We start from the raw sequence: 22415 nt of genomic DNA, 5'->3' as shown, positions 1-22415 counted from the left end.
GCCACTTGGATTTGCTCTCCTGTGAGATACTTATTCATACCTTCCTATTAGGTTACTGTCAATTTATAGGACTTTCTGTTACATATATTTACCCTCCATCAGCTTTTGGGCTATTTTTTCCAAATCTATAAGTTTCCTACAATCTTTGTTATGGTCCCCTTTGTCACTTGCAGGTATCTTGTTGTTTCTAGAAGTTCTGTTTTAGTTATGAAGTTTTCCTCCAAACCCTGAGCTACACATCATCTCCTGGGATTTTTTTTTTTTTATTCCTAGATTTTTTTATTTTATTTTACATTTAAATCCTTAATACATCTGGAATTTTTTAATGTAGTAAAATTGAAGTCAAAGTCCACTTTCTTTCAGATGAATAGCCAGGTGTTTCACCACCATTTATTAAAAATACTCATTCTCTTCCACGAATGGGAATGCCAATTCAACCAGTAAACTTGGAAGAAGACCTCAATCCTTAAATAAAGTCTCAGTCCTGGCCAACCTTGATTTCAGCTTAAGATCCAAAATGGGAGACCCAGCTACACTGTACCCAGTCTTCTGACCCACAGAAACTATGAGACAGGTTGATGGTGATTTGTTAAGAAGCATGCACAACTAATGCAATTCCTCCAGCCAGACCTCACAGCCCTTTTTCCTCCATCCCGATTCCTCCATCACCAAGTATGCTTTCTTAGGCTATTTGCTACATTTTCCCTTTATGATAGCTTTAACAATAAGTATTAAATAGTACATACTACTGTATCTAACATCATAAGAACATAATAATTGAAATAACTTAAAATTAAGAGATGACCATTGCCAATATTTAACTATGGAAATAACAGGGTTGGCTGTTTTCAGAGAACATGTTTTATGTCCTTGTCTATGTTTGCTCAAACCATTTCATAATATTTTTCTTGACCCATTTGTGCTTTTTAAGAGATACATTGCTTTTCTTTTCCAAAATGAATCACTGTCTTTATAAAAACATGCTCATGCAGGAGTGGGTAGTAGCCTTACCTGTATGACAGGTACCAAAACAATATTGTGATATATTATAGGAGCAAGGAGGCCATAACATTGAGTCACAGCTTGAAGGGCATAGCTGGAGTCATTTAGGAAGTTACTAAGTTCCAATGCCACTAGTACTCTCTCACATTCAATAAGTCTAGCAATCTGTAAAGAAACGGGCATTGTAACTCAAGCTGAACATCAGGTACCTAATGTAACACATCTCTAAGGAGAAGAAAGGGTAGGAAATGTGATCCTTGTGGTTTAACAACATGAATGTTGGTATGAAGAATATCTATTTCTAGACACAACTCTAACTTTCCAATAGCAATACATGCACTTACTGCAATCTTAGAATTAAACTTCAGAATATTTTATAAAACAATATAAGTACCACTAATAGCAGAAAAAAAATCTTTTTTTAATTGGTGAGATAAAATCTTGGCTGTTTTTTAATGTTAGAAAAAATCTAGTTCTCAAAAACAAATTATAGCAAATAATTAAAATGTAACATTTCTATAATATTGCCTCCACTTATTAACAGATTCCAATTTCCCTTTTAGATTTGTGAGAAAATAAAACTAAGCCAAACTATCATACTTCTGCTGCTTACATTTTTGCTACTTAAAAAAAAATGACGGCAAAATGTAAAGTTAGGGTTGTGAGAGTGAATGCAATTAAAAAGAATAGAAATCCTTTCTTACACCTTTCCTTTTCCTACAGAAAGCATTCATTAGTTTTCTATGTATACATATAACATTATGTACAAAGGAAATTGTGTGAGTGAAAACCAGAAATTCCTATTCAACTAGTTTTTACTAGAATGGTAGGTCAGCATTCTGGAATTCACCAAAGTGCTTTTTAAATGTCTTTGTTTTAAGACTGGATATGATGAAAGAAGAAACTGAGCACAACTGGTAGGAACAAGTGGATGGTTGTAAGTATTTGGCTTTATAGAATAGTGAACTTGGCTTGAGCAAAGGCTCATTATTTTTTTCACTTTCTTATCTCTAGAAACTGGTACTGACTCATATAACAATTTACTGGTTAACTAAATAATAAATAAATGTATAGGTGGGAAAAAGAAGCTACAAAAAAAGATGACTAAAAGTGAGTACGGAAAGGAGAGAACAGAGATAGAACCTCAGGCTAGAATAAAAAAAAAAATGCAGGATCGTTATTGAAAATAAGAACATTATAGGGCTGCAGATGTACATGGAGTGATGTTTGTAACTGTTCCAAGACTCTATCAACAAAAGATGGATTAAATTCCTGCCTCTGTACAGGAATGTAATATTGTATTTTAAAAACATGGCAGATTGATATGTACCAGCATAAAAATATGTCCAAGGTAAAAAGCGTTAAAAAGGCAGTTGCAGAATGGTAAGTAGATCAAGATCCCATTTTTGTGAATGATAATATATTTGCCTATACGTATCTTTAAAAATTAGAGAAATCATGTGAAAGTGAAACCATAGTATTTTTAGGGGGGGGTCGATTACAAGGGTTTCACTGCATACATAATATAGATTTGAATTCTGAAATATATACTACTCTTGTACACAGGAGAAAAAGATAAATTGAAAATAAAAGAGGAAAAAATTATGAACTGAGGCCATTGAGGCCTACATGCATATCAAATAAAGCAGCTTGGTCATGCCATAGCCTCTCACCATTTGCAAGACAATGCCCAATCCCACAGGAACAGGACATTGAAGCATCAGGAGGCAAACTCAGTGAAACTGATGTGTTTTCAGTCACTTTAATTCACTTACTTGTTGAGCAGGGAAAATCTCATTGCCTTTGATATTATCACAAAAAAGATTTTCTTCTTTAATTTTAATGTCACTTGTTACAAAGATATTTCTAAGAAAAAGGTATAAGAGGATTGAAGAAGTTTCTGCCAAAATATCTGAATGTAATCTGCAAAAGAAGTAAGTAAAATATTACTACTTCTTTAAAAATACAAAATGATTGACTTAGCATGTGAACTCACCTTTTTTTTTTTCAGGGGAGAGCGCAAATGCAGTCCCCCACTACCACAAATTATGCAGTCGAGTTTCCCACATTTGGGGAAATCGCAGGGGTCAGCACATCCAGAGTGCAATGGATAAGCCTCGCCCTGGGAAAACCACCTTCGTGATCATGGTATCTCCCCTGCCAGGTAAGTATAAACCCACCTTTTTAAAATCACTTGGTCTCTGGGTCTACACAAGGACTCCAACAGCAATAAAAACATACAGGCTAGCTATTTTTGCACAGCTGTTTACACTAAAACTAAAGACAAGTTTGCAACTAAGAAAATGAAGCTACTGAAATATTGTATCATAGAAACATAAAACTGAACTAGTGACAAAGTTTTCTGGCTTTTACATATATAAAGCTCTTTTCTATGAATATAACAAAATTACTATAAGATTGGAAATTAGGACCAATATTTCAATTAATGAACTTTCTGAAAAAAAGGGTCTTTATAGCAAATTTAGGTCTGGTCAAAGAGAGATATAATAACTCTTAGATCATTTCTAAACTATAGTTAACAGTGCCAAGCATTTGGCAAAGCTGTGAAATCTGCAGTCTTCTTTGTCTCCAATATTCCTTCCTTTGCCCTGTGGCTTACTTGGCAAACCCTCACTTGTAAACTGCAGGCTTTCTACACTCTGCCCTTCCTGTGTGCATAAAATGGGAAAGGATCTGATGTCAGTAATTCACACTTGAAGATGATCACCACCATTTTAAACTTTGGCCTTATCTTTGCCAAGAGAATTTTATTTCTGCCCTTGCCACTCAACATTGAACTTTCTCACTGTTCTCATGATGACCTTCAGCACACTGATACATGCTAGTAGTACAACCTCTTGGCTCCATTTCCCTCCCAGCCCAGCTCAGACTCTGATCGGTCTTCTCAAGAGTGACCTTTCTGTCACCTTAGGTTCTGCCACCTCTTTATGTCATACAATACTCAATTTGCCTGATCTGCCCAATTTTCTATCCCTGTCACAACAGTTAATCATTTATTTATTTTACTCATTCATTCAAGGTAGAATTTTCTGAAGGCTTACTATGTTCAAGACACTGTCGTAGGCCCAGGGACATAAAGACAAATCACATTAGCCATTAAGGAGCTGGGATTCACTACAAATTTACACTGTATGACATCAGCTGAGTCATTAGTGCCTCTCACCAACACCTCCATTTATCTTGGATGTCTCCTTGTTCACTTCGCCTGTGCTCCCATTCTTCCCTCTGCTCCCCTGTGCTCTTATACTCTCCTGACTCTACTGCCATAGTGTCAAACTCATATGCATTTTCTTGTATTTCTTGTATCTTCAGTCTCTCCCTCTCCACTGGATCCCTTTCCTCCACCCTTCAAAATTCTTCCCATATCTTCCCTTCCAAGTTTCTTCTGCCTGCTCCCTCTTCTCTTTACTACCCAGCTTCACATGAGTGGTCTCTGCTTGTTACGATTCTTCATTTTTATTTATTCCTGAGCCAATCACAAAATGGTTTCTGGTCCATCATGCCTTAGTGGCTTCCTAACTGCCAATTCTAAATGCCTCTTCTTACTTCTCATCCTACTCAACCTCTCTTCAGTATTTGATATGGCTAGCCAGTCCTCCTTGGCAATGCATTTTCCTGGACTTTCCTGAGCAGCTCCTTTTCCAGTCCCTTCCTTGGTTCCTTCTCCTACATCTGTTCCTTAACTGTAAGCAATGCCCAGGATTCAATCCCAGCCCCCTGTCTGTCCTGCTAGTCATTCTCTGGGAGATACCACTCATTTTTAAGATCTCAGTGATGATCTCCAGGAACAATTTCCAAATCTCTGCCTCTAGCCTTGACTCCCTCAGAGTATCAGCACTAAATAAATACATCTACTGGTATCTTGTATCCACAAAGACATCCTGCTGGAAAACTAAACCCAAAGTATTCCCAATCAAATTTATTATCTTCCTCCAAACACTGTTCTACCTCTCATGTCCCCTTAGTAAATGTCACAGGTGTCCCAGTCAGTTAACTCTAGAAATCCCAATCACTTTTCACTCCTTCCTTTCCTAATCCGCAAGGCACCTGGAATCTAAATCCTGTCTCCTCTTCCTCCTCTTAAAATCCCTCCAAATCCTTCCCCCACAGCACCCAGGATCCTTGTACATGGCAAATGCTAAGTCTATGTTTGTTTAATTGAAATGGAATTGTACTTTTAATGTAAATAAGCATTATCAATACCTTGCTTCAGCCATCATTTGCATTTTTAAGCTCATTATCTTTGATAGAGGAGTGAAGGGTTTTGTCTTCTTATTAAAAGAATTTTAAGCATTAACAAGCAAGAAGGGGAGGTTTTTGTTTTTGAATTTGTGAAGACAGCCTGAAATTACACTAATGCTCATATCTGAGACAGATCTTAAATGCTGTTCCTGTAAGGAAAAATGACAGTAAAGTCAAAAGACAGCCTGCCATTTTATGCAGTCTAATTCTGGGAGCCTCTTTAAGTGAAGAAAAAAACCTTCATAATCTAAAAGTCCATGCATCAAACCCTACCCTAATCTCAACCTGATTCTGCTTTTTATAAAAGAATATTTACAAATACAAAAATACTCCAGGGAATATTTGTGTTTCATGGTATAACTGATACTACTTTGGCTAGCATTTACTATTGTTATTCTAAAACCTTCATTCATGGGCCATCACTGTTTTTTCTGACTCTAGCAAGAAACTTTCTAGCAAGGACTCAAGACCTTGAAATGTATACTCTTATTATAATTCTGATTAGACTAATCATCATTAGGGCTGCTTTAACATTAAATTGAAACTAAATTAATTCAAAGCTTCACCTCTAGCATTTATGTTTATAGTAAACAAATTAACATGTTAAAGTAATAGTTCCAATTACCTTCTCTGTGTTATTGTCATTATATTGCTTAAAGAAATAACAGATTGTTCATCCTGAAGTGGTGAGACAACAAAATAATCCCAAACTGGTGCGAACACTTTCTTAGCTAACTCATAATTTCCAATCTGATAGGCAACCTGCAATAAAAAGCACATTATCCCATGAGGTATTTTTATGGGTAACAAGTATACATTAGGCCAGGTTCTGATATGGTCCTCTCAAACACTAATTTCATATACAGTTTTTCACATTTGCTGCTCTGTTCAATGGCCACTGGCAAGAAGGCAGGCACATTTTGAAATCTCTTTTATTTCTAAATTGCATGGAAAGTTGAAACTCTGTGAGGATGTTTCAAATCCTCATAAGCAAAACAAAGATCACATCTGAGCCAAATTAATTTCATTTTCATCTATCTTGGCAGTGCACTCCATTTATTATAGATACTGTTATAATGAACAATCTGTTCCAAGAGAAACAATCAGATTTCCCAAACCCGATATATGAAATACACTTCATTCTTTTCTGGTTCTGACTGACACTTTCAGAGCTTTTGTGCAACAAAGGGTTCACAGCTGAGAAGGCTGAAGAGTCAAACAGAAATGCTTTCCAAGAAGTCCTAGCTTTTTAAGTTGAACAAATTTAACATTAAAGCAAAATAATTTCACTGAAGAAGCCTAGAAACTCAAGAGAAAAAAATATTTATCAACTTCCCTGTTTCTTTTGGTATAATATAATTCTCTAAAGATATTTCTAAAATTATTCTATTGAATATGTATATAACAATATGAAATCTCACCAAATGAATTCTGTGCTGCCAGAAGTCCTTTATGGAGGCAAGTAAGGGGTAAAGTGTGAGTAAATTCATTGCATTAAGTGATGCTACTTTTCCACTTAAGAGGACCAGAATTTTTCCTGTCTGTCAAATGGTACCCATAATCAGCCAACCAGTAAGCTTTTAAGAAGTTTCCACTCTTGTGCTAAGCACTAGAGGGGTAGATTCTTTAAAAGTTAGGAAAGGCTTCATACTCCATGTAACTCAAATCAAGTTGGAGGCATAAACCATATGAAATCACAAAAATACCACAAAGAATAGCATAATTAACTCAGAGGCTTTAGAGGAGAGGAATGAACACTTGAAGAAGGAGGCAGGGTTTCAGTTGAACTCTAAGGCAAGTTAAGATTCAGGCTGACACAACGTTGACAGAATCTGTGAAGAATCAGTAGTGAAAACAACCATAGAGCATTTAGGAGAGACTGGAGTGACTGGGCAGAATTCAAAGAAAAACAGGCAACATGATGGAGGAGTAAAAACGGGGCATGATTTCTGTCAGAAGACCTTAAAAGCCCGGTGGGACATTTTTAAATGCCATGTGCTAAACTAAGCACTTAATGTGCATTATTATATTCACCCCTCACTACAGCTCCACAAAGTAAGCCCTACTACCGTACCTATTTTGCAAGTGAAGAAACTGAGGCATTGAGAAATGAGTATTTGCACAGAGACCAACAGTCAGCAAAAGTAGTGGAACCAAGTTTCAGAGTGATAAGAGCTTCTGCTCTGGGTTGCATCTGTCAAATCAAAGAGTTGGACTGACTGGTCGCTAAAACACCATAAAATTCTGAGATTTCTGATGGAAAATTATAACAGATGCTGTGTAAATAGGCTGGTGAACTTATAAATGACTCTTCTTCTCTTTTAAAGTATATCCTTTTAAAAATATTTAAAAGGATAGTGCTCAATTAATGAGCACTACAAAACAAGGAAAGATGCCATGATAAAAACTAAGGTTCGTAAACTCATGAGACTTTAACAGAAGAGTGTCATGGTATAAGCATGTTCAGATAGTTAACCAGGCAGTAGTGTGCAGAATAGATTTGAAAGAGGGTGGGATTAAAATGAGAAAGAACTAAAAGACTAATGACATCATTAAGCACAGCAGATACCACCTCCTTGATACATAACTTTTACTTGGCTTCCAGAACTCTACACTCTAGGCTTTCTTTCTACTTCCAAGACCACCTTCCTTTTCAGTTGCTTTTGCTAGTTTCTCCTCTTTTCCCTACATTCTTTATGTTGGTATGTCCCAGGGTTCATTCCGTCTTTCAATTCCTTCTATCTTCCATCTATGCTCACTTTCTTAATGATCGCATCCAGTGCCATGATTTTAATTATCACATAACCATTCTCTAATCTTTCTCCTGCCCACACTCCTCTCCCAAACTCCAGATTTATACATCTTACCTAATTATCTTACCCCAACATACCTCAAACTCTGAACTTCTTGTCTCCCCTTCCCCCAAATCTACACCACCCATAGCCTTTCCTAACCCAGCGAATATCAAATCTGTCCTTTCAATTGGTCAGCTCCTACCTTAAAGACATCTTTTTTTTTTCTTTTTATATTATTTCCACCAGGAACTCTTGTTAGCTCCTTCTTGAAAACATATCCAGAATCTGACTACTTCTCACTCCCAGTACAGTCACACTGGCCAACCACCTTCATTTGTCTGTCATCAGATTGGAGCAAGAGATAAGTGTTACCCCTACTGCCCTCATCATCTACACCATCTTAGCAGCCAGGATGAACCTTTGAAATTGGAAGTCACATTATGTCATGCCACTACTCAAAATCATCCAAAGACTACTGATTACAGTGAGGGTAAAAGCCAAACTCCTTACAATAGCCTAGAAGTCTTATAGGATCTGCCCCCACCCACCAACCCACCTCTTACGTCTCTTTTTTTTTTTTAATTTTTTTTTATTGTTTTATTATTCATATGTGCATACAAGGCTTGGGTCATTTCTCCCCCCTGCCCCCACCCCCTCCCTTACTACCAACTCCACAACCTCCCTCTCCCCACCGCCCCCTCAATACCCATCAGAAACTGTTTTGCCCTTATCTCTAATTTTGTTGTAGAGAGAGTATAAGCAATAATAGGAAGGAACAAGTGTTTTTGCTGATTGAGATACGGATAGCCAAACAGGGAGTTGACTCACATTAATTTCCTGTGCGTGTGTGTTACCTTCTAGGTTAATTCTTTTTGATCTCACCTTTTCTTTAGTTCCTGGTCCCTTTTCCTATTGGTCTCAGTTGCTTTTAAGGTATCTGCTTTAGTTTCTCTGCATTTAGGGCAACAAAAGCTAGCTAATTTTTTAGGTGTCTTACCTATCCTCACCCCTCCTTTGTGTGCTCTCGCTTTTATCATGTGCTCAAAGTCCAATCCCATTGTTGTGTTTCCCCTTGATCTACTGTCTACATATGAGGGAGAACATACCATTTTTGGTCTTTTGGGCCAGGCTAACCTCACTCACAATGATGTTCTCCAATTCCATCCATTTACTAGCAAATGATAACATTTCATTCTTCTTCATGGCTACATAAAATTCCATTGTGTATAGATACCACATTTTCTTAATCCATTCATCAGAGGTGGGGCATCTTGGCTGTTTCCACAACTTGGATATTGTGAATAGTGCCGCAAAAAACATGGGTGTGCAGGTGCCTCTGGAGTAACCTGTGTCGCAGACTTTTGGGTATATCCCCAAGAGTGGTATTGCTGGATCAAATGGTAGATCAATGTTTAGCTTTTTAAGTAGCCTCCAAATTTTTTTCCAGAGTGGTTGTACTAGCTTACATTCCCACCAGCAGCGTAAGAGGGTTCCTTTTTCCCCACATCCTCGCCAACACCTGTTGTTCGTGGTGTTGCTAATGATGGCTATTCTAACAGGGGTGAGGTGGAACCTTAGTATGGTTTTAATTTGCATTTCCTCTACTGCTAGAGATGGTGAGCATTTTTTCATGTGTTTTTTGGCCATTTGAATTTCTTCTTTTCAGAAAGTTCTGTTTAGCTCACTTGCCCATTTCTTTATTGGTTCATTAGTTTTGGGAGAATTTAGTTTTTTAAGTTCCCTATATATTCTGGTTATCAGTCCTTTGTCTGATGTGTAGCTGGCAAATATTTTCTCCCACTCTGTGGGTGTTCTCTTCAGTTTAGAAACCATTTCTTTTGATGAACAGAAGCTTTTTAGTTTTATGAGGTCCCATTTATCTATGCTATCTCTTAGTTGCTGTGCTGCTGGGGTTTCGTTGAGAAAGTTCTTACCTATACCTACTAACTCCAGAGTATTTCCTACTCTTTCCTGTATCAACTTTAGAGTGTGTGGTCTGATATTAAGGTCCTTGATCCATTTTGAGTTAATATTGGTATAGGGTGATATACATGGATCTAGTTTCAGTTTTTTGCAGACTGCTAACCAGTTTTCCCAGCAGTTTTTGTTGAAGAGGCTGCTATTTCTCCATCATATATTTTTAGCTCCTTTGTCAGAGACAAGTTGGTTATAGTTGTGTGGCTTCATATCTGGGTCCTCTATTCTGTTCCATTGGTCTTCATGTCTGTTTTTGTGCCAGTACCATGCTGTTTTTATTGTTATTGCTTTGTAATATAGTTTGAAGTCAGGTATTGTGATACCTCCAGCATTGTTCTTTTGACTGAGTATTGCCTTGGCTATTCGTGGCCTCTTGTTTTTCCATATAAATTTCACAGTAGATTTTTCAATCTCTTTAATGAATGTCATTGGAATTTTGATGGGAATTGCATTAAACATGTAGATTACTTTTGGGAGTATAGACATTTTTACTATGTTGATTCTACCAATCCATGAGCATGGGAGATCCCTCCACTTTCTATAGTCTTCCTCAATCTCTTTCTTCAGAAGTGTATAGTTTTCCTTGTAGAGGTCATTCACATCTTTTGTTAGGTTTACACCTAGGTATTTGATGTTTTTGAGGCTATTGTAAATGGAATTGTTTTCATACATTCTTTTTCCGTTTGCTCATTGTTAGTGTATAGAAATGCTAATAATTTTTCTATGTTGATTTTATATCCTGCTAATTTGCTGTACCTATTGATGATGTCTAGAAGCTTCTGAGTAGAGTTTTTTGGGTCTTTAAGGTATAGGATCATGTCGTCTGCAAATAGGGATATTTTGACAGTTTCTTTACCTATTTGTATTCCTTTTATTCCTTCTTCTTGCCTAATTGCTCTGGCTAGGAATTCCAGTACTATGTTGAATAGGAGTGGAGATAGTGGGCATCCTTGTCTGGTTCCTGATTTTAGAGGGAATGGTTTTAATTTTTCTCTGTTAAGTATAATGCTGGCTGTAGGTTTGTCATATATAGCTTTTATAATGTTGAGGTACTTTCCTTCTATTCCTAGTTTTCTTAGAGCTTTTAGCATGAAATGGTGTTGGATCTTATCAAAGGCTTTTTCTGTATCTATTGAGATGATCAAGTGGATTTTGTCTTTGCTTCTGTTAATGTGGTTTATTACGTTTATTGATGTTCATATGCTGAACCACCCCTGCATTCCTGGGATGAAGCCTACTTGGTCGTGGTGAATAATCTTTTTGATGTGTTGTTGAATTCGGTTTGCCATTATTTTGTTGAGGATTTTTGCATCAATGTTCATTAAGGAGATTGGCCTATAGTTCTCCTTTTTGGAGGTGTCTTTGCTTAGTTTTGGGATAAGTGTAATACTGGCTTCATAAAATGTGTTTGGCAGTTTTCCTTCCTTTTCTATTGCGTGGAACAGTTTAAGGAGGGTTGGTATCAGTTCTTCTTTAAAGGTCTGATAGAATTCAGCAGAGAATCCATCAGGTCCTCGACTTTTCTTTTTGGGGAGACTCTTGATTGTTGCTTCAATTTCATTTTGTGTTATAGATCTATTCAGGTGATTAATTTCCTCTTGGTTCAGTTTTGAATGATCATATGTATCTAGAAATCTGTCCATTTCTTTAAGATTTTCAAGTTATTTGCAAATAGGTTCTCGAAGTAGTCTCTGATGACTTCCTGGACTTCCATGGTGTTTGTTGTTATCTCCCCTTTTGCATTCCTGATTCTACTAATTTGGGTTTTTTCTCTCCTCATTTTAGCCAGGTTTGCCAGGGGTCTGTCGATCTTGTTTATTTTTTCAAAGAACCAACTTTTTGTTTCATTAATTCTTTGTATGGTTTTTTTGGTTTCTATTTCATTAATTTCAGCTCTTATTTTTATTATTTCTCTCCTTCTATTTGTTTTGGAATTTGCTTGTTCTTGTTTTTCTAGGAGTTTGAGATGTATCATTAGGTCATTGATTTGGGATCTTTCAGTCTTTTTAATATATGCACTCATGGCTATAAACTTTCCTCTCAGGACTGCCTTTGCTGTGTCCCATAGGTTCCGGGAGGTTGTGTTTTCATTTTCATTGACTTCCAGGAACTTTTTAGTTTCCTCTTTTATTTCATCGATGATCCATTGTTCATTAAGTAATGAGTTATTTGGTTTCCAGCTGTTTGCATGTTTTTTGTCTTTACTTTTGTTGTTGAGTTCTACTTTTACTGCATTGTGATCAGATAGTATGCACGGTATAAATTCTATTTTCTTATATTTGCTGAGGCTTGCTTTGTGCCCTAGGATATGATCTATTTTGGAGAAGGTTCTATGGGCTGCTGAGAAGAATGTATATTGTGTAGAAGTTGGATGAAATGTTCTGTAGATTTCAAGTAGATCCATTTGATCTATTGTATATTTTAGATCTTGGATATCTTTATTGATTTTTTGTTTGGATGACCTATCTATTGATGATAATGGGGTGTTAAAGTTTCCCACAACCACTGTGTTGGCGTTATTATATGCTTTTAGGTCTTTCAGGGTATGTTTGATGAAATTGGGTGCATTGACATTGGGTGCATACAGGTTGATAATTATTATTTCCTTTTGGTCTATTTCCCCTTTTATTAGTACGGAATGTCCTTCTTTATCTTGTTTGATCAATGTAGGTTTGAAGTCTACTTTGTCAGAGATAAGTATTGCTACTCCTGCCTGTTTTCGGGGGCCATTGGCTTAGTAAATCTTTTTCCAGCCTTTCATCCTAAGCCTATGCTTATTTCTGTCAGTGAGATGGGTCTCCTGTAAGCAACAAATTGTTGGATCCTCCTTTTTAATCCATTTTGTCAAGTGGTGCCTTTTGATGGGTGAATTAAGTCCGTTAACATTAAGTGTTAGTACTGATAGGTATATGGTGATTCCTGTCATTTAGTTGTCTTAGTTGTTTGAAGGTTTGATTGTGTGTACCTAACTTGATGTTACTCTCTACTTTCTTGCTTTTTCTTTTCCTGTGGTTTGGTGCTGCCTGTCTTTTCATGGTTAAGTTGGGTGTCACTTTCTGTGTGCAGAATCCCTTGAAGAATCTTTTGTAGTGGTGGGTTTGTGATCACATATTGTTTTAGTTTCTGCTTATCATGGAAGACTTTTATTGCTCCATCTATTTTGAATGATAGCTTTGCTGGGTAGAATATCTTGGGGTTGAAGTTATTTTCATTCGGTGCCCAGAAGATCTCACCCCACGCTCTTCTTGCTTTTAATGTTTCTGTTGAGAAGTCTGCTGTGATTTTGATGGGTTTACCTTTGTATGTTACTTGTTTTTTCTCTCTTACAGCCTTCAATATTCTTTCCCTAGTTTCTGAACTTGTTGTTTTAATGATGATATGTCGTGGGGTAGTTCTACTTTGATCTGATCTGTTTGGTGTCCTGGAGGCCTCTTGCATCTGTATGGGAATATGTTTCTCTAGATTTGGGAAATTTTCTGTTATTATTTTGTTGAATATATTACTCATTCCCTTCGCTTGCACCTCTTCTCCTTCTTTGATGCCCATGATTCTCAAGTTGGTCTTTTGATGGAGTCGGTGAGTTCTTGCATTTTCTTTTCACAGGTCTTGAGTTGTTTAATTAATAGTTCTTCGTTTTTTCCTTTAATTACCATTTCATCTTCAAGTTCTGAGATTCTGTCTTCTGTTTGCTCTATTCTGCTGGATTGGCCTTCCATTTTGTTTTGCAGTTCTGTTTCGTTCTTTTTTCTGAGGTTTTCCATATCCTGGGTTGTTTCCTCTTTAATGTTATCTGTTTTTGTCCTGAGTTCATTTATGTTTATTCATCGTGTTCTCGGTTTCACTTTGGTGTTTCTACAGTGCTTCTATGGCTTCCTTTATTTCTTCTTTTGCTTTTTCAAATTCTCTATTTTGTTGTCTTGGAATTTCCTGAGTGTCTCCTGTACATTTTGGTTGACCCTATCCAGTATCATCTCTATAAAATTCTCATTGAGTACCTGTAGTATGTCTTCTTTTAAATTATTCTTGTGGGCTTCATTGGGTCCTTTGGCATAGTTTATCTTCATTTTGTTGGAGTCTGGATCTGAGTATCTGTTTTCTTCATTCCCCTCTGGTTCCTGTACTAATTTTTTGCTGTGGGGAAACTGGTTTCCCTGTTTCTTCTGTCTTTGGTATTGTTACTCTCCCTGTACTATGTGCAATTAAGTATTTTCTAGCTTGTAATAATAACAATGGTAGTATTTAGAATGGAAGGGTGAGAGGAGATGGAAAGCAAGAAGTTAAAGAAAAGGGAAAAACAAACAGACAAGTAGGAAAAAACAAAAGAAGAAATCAAACAAGAAAGTTTCAAAGGTATAAACAGGGAGTGTTAGTGTACTAATTGACAGTAAGCTGAACAGGCCTTAGAGAGACAGAGAGAGGATTGAAAATAAAAAATAAAAAGAATAAAGATAAGAATAAAAATTAAAAAAGTAAATGAAAGAAATATATATATTAAAAAATAAAATAAAACAAAATGAAAAATAGAAAATTAAAAAAAAAAAAACCTCCAAGTTCAAATGCAATGAAGTTTCGGTCTTAATAATTTTGGTGTCCATCTCAGTCTCCAATCCTGGAGATCGTGCCTCAGATGTTGTTCTGTAGTTGTCTCATCAAAGGGGACGCATAAAGTAGAACAAAACTGCACAAAAAAAAAACCCCACAAAGTGTCCCAAGTTCAAATGCAATACAGTTTCAGTAAGTTTTTCAGCATGCAGGTATAGTTTGGTTGTTTTCTCATAAAAGGTAGGGAGAGAGAAAAAAAAAAAGTGTCTGGAGACAGTTCTGTAAATGGTATCTGAGGCTGTGGCTTGCCTGCCCGCTGCTATCAGCCTGCTGTTGCTGGAGGCGTTATTTATGCAGATCTCAGGGGTGAGCTTAGCACTCACCTGGCCCTGCAGGCTTTGTTTACTCAGAGTTCTCCTGTGCGCGAGCCGCTGCTACAAGCTTTCCCCTTTCCAAGCACACTGGGGGAGGTGACACTGCACCTGCTTTCTCAGGCCTGAGTGTTTGTTTACAGCTCATGTGGGAAGTGGGTCTTCCCCCCTCTCCTGTGGAGTTTTCCTCCCTCCGCCACTCTCACAAGCTTTCCCTCTTCTGGTTGCTGGGCGCGCGCCCCCGCTTCTGCCGGAGCCTCTCCGGCCTGCCCAGCTTGTTTATTTCCAGTTCCGGAAAGGATTCCTTTCCCCCAATCTTTGGCACTCAGTGCGCCCCATCCTCTTTCCCGCATGTCTTTATTGTTCTTATTGCTTATTACTCAGTTTCTCTTTTTTCCCCGGGTGGAGGTCAGTCTGTCCAGGGGGCTGTGCTGCTCTGGCCCAGGGTTGTCTGTGGGAGTACCACAGTACTGCTAAGCTCACCTTGTCCACGTCTTCCCAAGCCGTCTGGGTGCAGGCGACTGGCGGCCTGGGGGCCCTCCTGGTTTCTTCATTTAACGTGAAGCGAAGATGCTCTGCGCCAGCTTAGGTATGGAGGGGTCAAAGTTTTGCCTCTTCTCGGTGGTTTTGCCTGCAAGGTGTGTCTCCAGCGTCTCTCCAAGATTTCACTATAGGAGGCTCACTTTCTGCTTCCTCCCTCTAGCTGCCATCTTGGAATCTCACCTCTTACCTCTCTAATCACTCCTTCCACTCTCAATGGGTCCCTCTGCTCCAGCCATACTGGCCTCCTGCTATGTTATCAGACATAGTGGGTGCACTTCCAACAACCTTAGGTCTTCTACTGTAGTCTCCCTTCTGCAGAATGTTCTTCCCCCAAAGAGCCACTCCTCACCTCCTTCAAGTCCCTGCTCGAATCTCACCCTCTTTGATCTCTCTATTTAATGTTGTAATCTACCTTTCACTCTTCCACTTCACATTTCCATTTCCCTTATACCATCCTTTACTATTTCTTTTTCCATAGTACTTCTCATCTTCTGACAAACTGGTTTACTTATTTACTGCATTTATTGTTTGTAACCTGCCTCCTACCATGCTGTTTCATTCACTTTGCTTAGAACGGTAGCTCTCAAAGTATGATCCCTAGACCATAAGTATCACCTAGGAATCTGTTAATTTCTCAGGCCCCAACCACAACTAGTTAATCATGAACTCTGGAAGTTGAACCCAACATCTTATTGAACTAGCACCTCCCAAGTCATTCTGTTGTACACACAGCTTTAGAATAACTAACCTGGAGTAATTATCTGACACAGCGTAATCACTCAACAAATACTACGCTCAATAAACTTAAAAGTCCTCCTTTTCCTAATAATTTCCCTCTTCCCATGGAGGAAGATGCCCAGCAGTCATACTATACTATACATACTATACTATACACTGTCATTGACTGACCTACAGTGAATGCCCGACTTAAGCTGAGTGTGTCATAATCTCTGCAAAAAAGATAGACCCCTCCCCTTTAAGTTTGGTTCTGATGTCAAGGCTGATAATACTCTACATACCAGGTGAACTTAAAAGTTTATCATTTACACAACGGACTCCTAGAAAGAGCTAAATGAGCATTATCAGGTCTGGACTGACTTGGGTAAACAGAGAGAATAGACTGAGTATTTATAAGGGTTGGGCAGTTGAACTTGGGAAAGTCTATGCTGATTGGGAGGTTTAAATTCCCTGCTGACACCAGAGAAAGAGGTGAGCTCATAGGCCTTCCTATTAGCCTGCTCAGATATGGTGCCAAATTAAAAAGAAAGGTTTAAAAACAACTCAGTGGTTGAACATCAAAAACGAGGTAACACTCTTCATTATATTGAATGAGCTAACTAGACTTTCCCAAGAATTTGGAATCAAGACTAGGAGCCAGCTCTGTAGCTGAAATCAAGAGATATATAAAAATTCAGAAACCACCATTTTTCCTTGGAAAAGTAAAGAAAGTCGATCTTTAATGAGAGTAAAGAAAATCATGTATAGACAGAACCAAAGCACAAGGCTATAGCTTTCTGGACCCCTCAGCCTTCCCATGACTTGGCTGCCTTACCCTGAGCCAGGCTGGCTCCCTTATCTGCAGTGAGGATCTTAGCTTTTGAAAACACAAGTCAAAATGATTTAAGCAGGAATTACTCTTGTGATAATGAAATGAAAAAAAAAAAAAAGACACCACAGGAAAGAGAGATGACATCTAGCATAGAACCTGGCACAAAATAAGACACCGAGAAAAATAATTCATCAATAAATAGATGAGCAGAGAGAATGTCAATATTCAGTTAAAGGATGAAAGGTCGAAGAAGGGATGATTATCTTTTACCCATAATTCGATTTTTTCAAATTTGAAATCATAGACCAAAGGCAAACCTTTATGAACCATAGATCCAGTGAATTCATCTATGAAATGGGAAAAATGCATGAACTTTATTTCTCTTGCTCTTGCCACTATTGGAATTGTTGCAAAGCATTCATGTTCCATTATCAAACTCTCCCTCTAATACTGACCTAGATCTGCTGACCAACACCAACCCAGGCAGAGAATAAGAGAGAATTGACAGAGAAATAGGTGCAAATAGCATAGGGAAAGGGAAAGAGACCAAAGAGAAGCCAAGGAGCAGAAAGAGGGCCACTTAAAAATAAATGGAAGAGATGCAGGCTTTGACAGAATTGGCACATGGTAGATATCTAATACTTGACCTCCTGGAATCTAGACAAAGTCATAGAAAGGCATGAGCTGATCCAAGAATCAGGCTTACCCTCTGTTACTTAAGCAACCTTGGGGAAATTACTTAACCTCCCTGAGGCACCCTTTATAGAATACAGTTGTATTGGCAGAAAAAAGCTAATCTGTTCTCTCAACTACAAAATGAAAGTAATCACATCATGTCATAGCATTATTATTAATAGAATAATTATTTTTTTAATTTTTATTTTATTTCTAGTTGACACATTTTATATATATATATATATATTTGTAAGAATGAATGTGATGTTTTCATGAATATATACACTATAGAATCAGGCTAATTATCAGTCACCTCAACTATTTATCATTTTAATTCCTCTCTTTTAGCTATTTTGAAATTTATGTTATTATTATCTATAATCACTGTATTGTGCAATAAAACACCAAAATTTATTTCTATCTAACTGTACCTTTGAATTGCTGACCAGTGTTTCCCCTTCCCTATCCACCCCCTATCCTGGCCTCTGATAACCACTATTGTATTGTCTACTTCCATGAACTTGACTTTTTATATTCCACACATAAATGAGAACACAAATTTGTCTCTCTGTGGTTGGCTTATGGCTTATTTCACTTAATGTCTTTTAGGTTAATCCACAGAATTTCCTGCTTTTTAAGACTGAATGGTATTTCACTCATCAGAGAAATACAAATTAAAACCAAAATGAGAAATCACCTCACACCTATTAGATTGGTTATGATCAAAAGGATGAAAGATAGCAAGTGTTGGCAAGGATGTGGAGACAAGGGAATAAGGCCTTATCCACTGTTCATGGTTTTGTAAATTAGTACAGCCATTTTGGAAAACAGTATGGCAGTTTCTCTCCCAATAGAATTTTAAACAGAATTAATCCAGCAATTCCACTACTGAAAAGATAGATACACAAAGAAACTGAAATCAGTATGCTAATGTGATGTACATTATACCTACTCCCATTTTCATTGCAGCATTATTCACAATAAGTCAAGATATGGAAACAATCTGTTGTCCAATAATGATGAATGGAATAATAAATTTTAAATGCCTAACATTCAGAAATTTCTTTTGTTTCTTCAGCATTTTAATAAATGATATTTCCATTTTCTTATCTCAAAAACCCATCATGATCACTCACTTTTTTATTTGATATTTCAATAATCCAGATCCATTTTACAGGTAGGAAAAATGTGATGCAACAATTTTCCTACAATCATAATCTCCAAAATCAAGACTAGACTCCTGCTCACAGGTTTCTAGTTTTCTATATTTTGTATCATATTATTTAGGCTTTCCCTACTTAAATAGGAAGAACAAAAAGAAATTAAGCCAAAAAGAAAAAAAATATTAAAAAAAAGAATGCAATTCAAAAAGTTTCCTTAAGTTTTGGCAGAGTGGCTCAAGCAGTAAAAAGTACTTGCCTAGTAAGCATGAGGTCCTGAGTTCCAACACCAAGGCCATCAAGAAAAAAAGTTTCCTTAAAAAACTTTCCTAATCCAGATACAGTGGCACACATGTATAATCCCTGCACTGGGAAGGTAGTGGGAGGTATATAGCAAGTTTGAGGCAAGCGTGAGCTCCATAGTGAGACCCTATCTCCAAAAACCAATGGCTGGCAAGGTAGCTCAGTGGAGAACACTTGCTTAGCAATCTTAAAGCCCTGTATTCAATTCCCAGCCCTACTAAGAAATAAATAAATAAAAAGAAAGAAAGAAAAATTCCCACAGGCTAACTTACTAGCTTTCTGTGTTAATGGAAAGTCTGTTAATGATTCACCTGACTTTATTAATGTTTATAGAATAATGCTGAGTAAAAGTATAACTTAAAATTGCAAAAGCCAAGTTAATCATAGGCACTTAATGAAATATCTCTGTATTTTTCTATAAAATACTTATGATAATATGTTTCAGTGAACAGAATTATCCTGAAACTAAAAACTAACCACTTTCATGAAAACTAGATTGCAATTTCAAAAGAAAGGTATATTAAGCTAGAATTTAAAGGCTTAAACTTAAGTTATAAAATAAAGAGGTTTAGTAAGTGAGAAAATTTTGCTTTGACCACTTAACATTATTAGAGAAAATGCCCATAAATTGTCATGAATGAACCACAGGACTGAAAATATAGTTTCAATAAAGAAACACAAGTCATTATTTCATGACACTTCTCATTATCCCAGCAGTATCGCTTGGACTTCATTTTATTAACTTTCAATGAAAGTTCTGCCAAACTGAACCCAAAAGTCAAACCACTCCCTAGAGAAAAATTAGACCTTGATGAAATATTCAGTTCCTCACAATAACTCCATCACTGCAAATTAGGGAATATATTAAATTCCAAAGAAATCAAAATACCAGAAAACCATGAGCCAATATGACATGCTAAACCAATGCTAGACAAATCCTAGCAATTCTCTCAACTTAATTTTCTTTGAAAAATATCATACTATAAAATGCCACTGAAATCTAAGCCTATAATACTAATGAACTATTAAGAGAAAAATGGCACAGCAGAAATATGATGAAATTTAGAATAGCCATCAGCTCTAAGCCAACAATAGGCTTAAAATCAGATGTTTGAGACAAAGGTCAGTCAATGAATCACCCTAGTGTCTTCTTCACTGGTGACATTTTTAGTAGACAACAGCCATTTCAGTCAAAATGATTATCATGAGTATATTCATAACTAAATACAGCAATACCAATTATTCAGGGTCTACTGTGTCATAAGCGCTATGGTTAGACATTTGATATGTATAATTCCATTTAATAAACTCAATACCTCTGGGAGGAACCACTATTCCCACTTCAAAGACCAAAATTAGTTGCTCAGTATCACACGACTACTGTGAGGAGCTTGAATTTGAACTCAGGTCTGTCCCTGTCAGTGTCCCATTGTATAGATGGGCACTGTCAACCTAGACAGTGCCCATCTATGAATTTATCTGAAGAAAGTAATCATGGATATAGGTAAAGATTTATATATACACCTCTAATCCCAGCACTTGGGAGGCTGAGACAGAATTGCAAGTTCAAGACCAGCCTCGGCTGCACAGAAAGACTGTCTCAAAAAAAAAAAGAAAGATTCATATACAATGGTATGCATTAGAGCTTTTCCATAATGGCAAAAGACAGAAAAGTATCAAGTATCTAAATGTCCACCAATAAAGAATGACTAAGTAAACTATGATACACCTAAAAGGCTCAGTTCCATGCAATGGTTTAAAAATATATTTAGAATTCCCAATAGAATGAGAAAATGTCAGTTGGAGGTTTGTTTTGGTTTAGTTCATTTTGATTTGGTTTGGTTTTTTGAAACAGGGTCTAGCCCAAGATGGCCTAGAACTCACAGTGATCCTCCTGCCTCAGCTTCCTGAGTACTGGGATTAGAGGCCTGGGTCACCACACCTGACTCAAGAAATGTCAGTTATATATTAAATGAAAATATCACATTGCAAAATAATATGATTTCTATTACATATTATACAAAAAAACACATACACATATTCATGTGAATGCATCTATATTGTACCTCTACATATGTATCTATACATATCTAACTGCTTAGATAGACAGATAGTTACAAGACATATTGAAAATGAAATGCTGTCTCTAGGTCAAGGTTTCTTAACCCTGGCACTGCTGACATTTCGTGCTAGACAACTCTTCATTATGGGAGGCTGTTCACTGCACGGTGGGGTGCTGATCAGCATCCCTGGCCTCTACTCACTAGATGTCAGTAACCCCACACATACCAGGTTGTGACAACCAAAACTGTCTCCAGATAATTACAAAATTGCCCCAGGGAAAGAACTGCTATTCTGGATGTTAACAGATAGCATTTATTTTCTTCTATACACATTTCAGTATTTTCTAAAATGTTTAAAATTATTATGTGTTATATTCATAATCTGAGAGAAAGCATTACTGTAAAAAAGCAAACTCACTAATAGGAGAAAGGAATTTATATTTCATGAGACTGAACTTCAATTGTGGAAAATATGCATTATAAGAGCTTCAGAATATCTGCTGTGATTTTTTTCTCCATCAGAAATTACTTGGCAAATTCTTAACAGAAGAAAACAAAGTGGAAAAAATGGCAGCAGTGTCTTCTACCTGTGTCAGGTACATCCGAGCAGTTACAGCAGAAAGAGGTGGATAAATCAGAATAGGCTTTGTTGTCTCCCCAACAGCACCACCGATGAGCTTCCCATTACAAGAATAAGCAGCAATTGCAAAGATGTATTTTTCATTTGTTTCTAAACCTTTCACTTCAAAAATGCTTTTACCATCAGCTGGTATCTATTAATAAAAACATATTCCAAGTTATACATACAAAGTTAAAATAATTCAACTTTTAAACTATAACTAGGTATACTTTTTGTTTCTCTGTTGGATTTTAGTTATGACACACTGAAATTAGAATTGATTCACTGAAATAATGACTTCACAAGGAAAAAAACTCATTTAATTATCATTAATGAGGTTTGGTAAGATTTCTTGGCATTTAATACAACATACCGCTTCTCCTGAATTTGGGAGGTGATTATCATTTAGCCTTACTTTCCCATAGTTTCCTTCTGCCTTGCAACCCAAAATGCAATACCAGGACACCTGCCAAGAATAAAGATGAGCCCATCACCTGTAGTCTTTTAAAAGGTATTTGTTTTCTTTTGTATGAATGTAGCAAAGGGGATAATT

General features: G+C 36.9%; 1 protein-coding gene and 1 non-coding gene across 3 annotated transcripts in view; both read right to left on the bottom strand.

Annotated features, from left to right (window-relative positions):
* The window catches only part of Cfap54 (cilia and flagella associated protein 54), a 210157-nt gene that overhangs the window by 123920 nt on the left and 63822 nt on the right, over positions 1-22415 (bottom strand). For both annotated transcript variants that reach the window (XM_074084168.1, XM_074084170.1), the window contains exons 21-25: positions 22236-22328; positions 21831-22016; positions 5891-6027; positions 2778-2925; positions 1012-1167 (exon numbers count right to left, since the gene is read on the bottom strand). In XM_074084168.1, coding sequence (XP_073940269.1) covers positions 1012-1167; positions 2778-2925; positions 5891-6027; positions 21831-22016; positions 22236-22328 — 720 coding nt within the window. The remainder of the gene's footprint in view (positions 1-1011; positions 1168-2777; positions 2926-5890; positions 6028-21830; positions 22017-22235; positions 22329-22415) is intronic.
* LOC141425961 (U1 spliceosomal RNA) lies at positions 3011-3174 on the bottom strand. Its single transcript, XR_012451087.1, has one exon. It is a non-coding gene; the product is annotated as a U1 spliceosomal RNA (small nuclear RNA).

The sequence above is a fragment of the Castor canadensis genome, chromosome 8 (assembly GCF_047511655.1).
Source record: "Castor canadensis chromosome 8, mCasCan1.hap1v2, whole genome shotgun sequence".
Lineage (NCBI taxonomy): Eukaryota > Metazoa > Chordata > Mammalia > Rodentia > Castoridae > Castor > Castor canadensis.
This window is presented reverse-complemented; position numbering and strand designations above follow the sequence as displayed.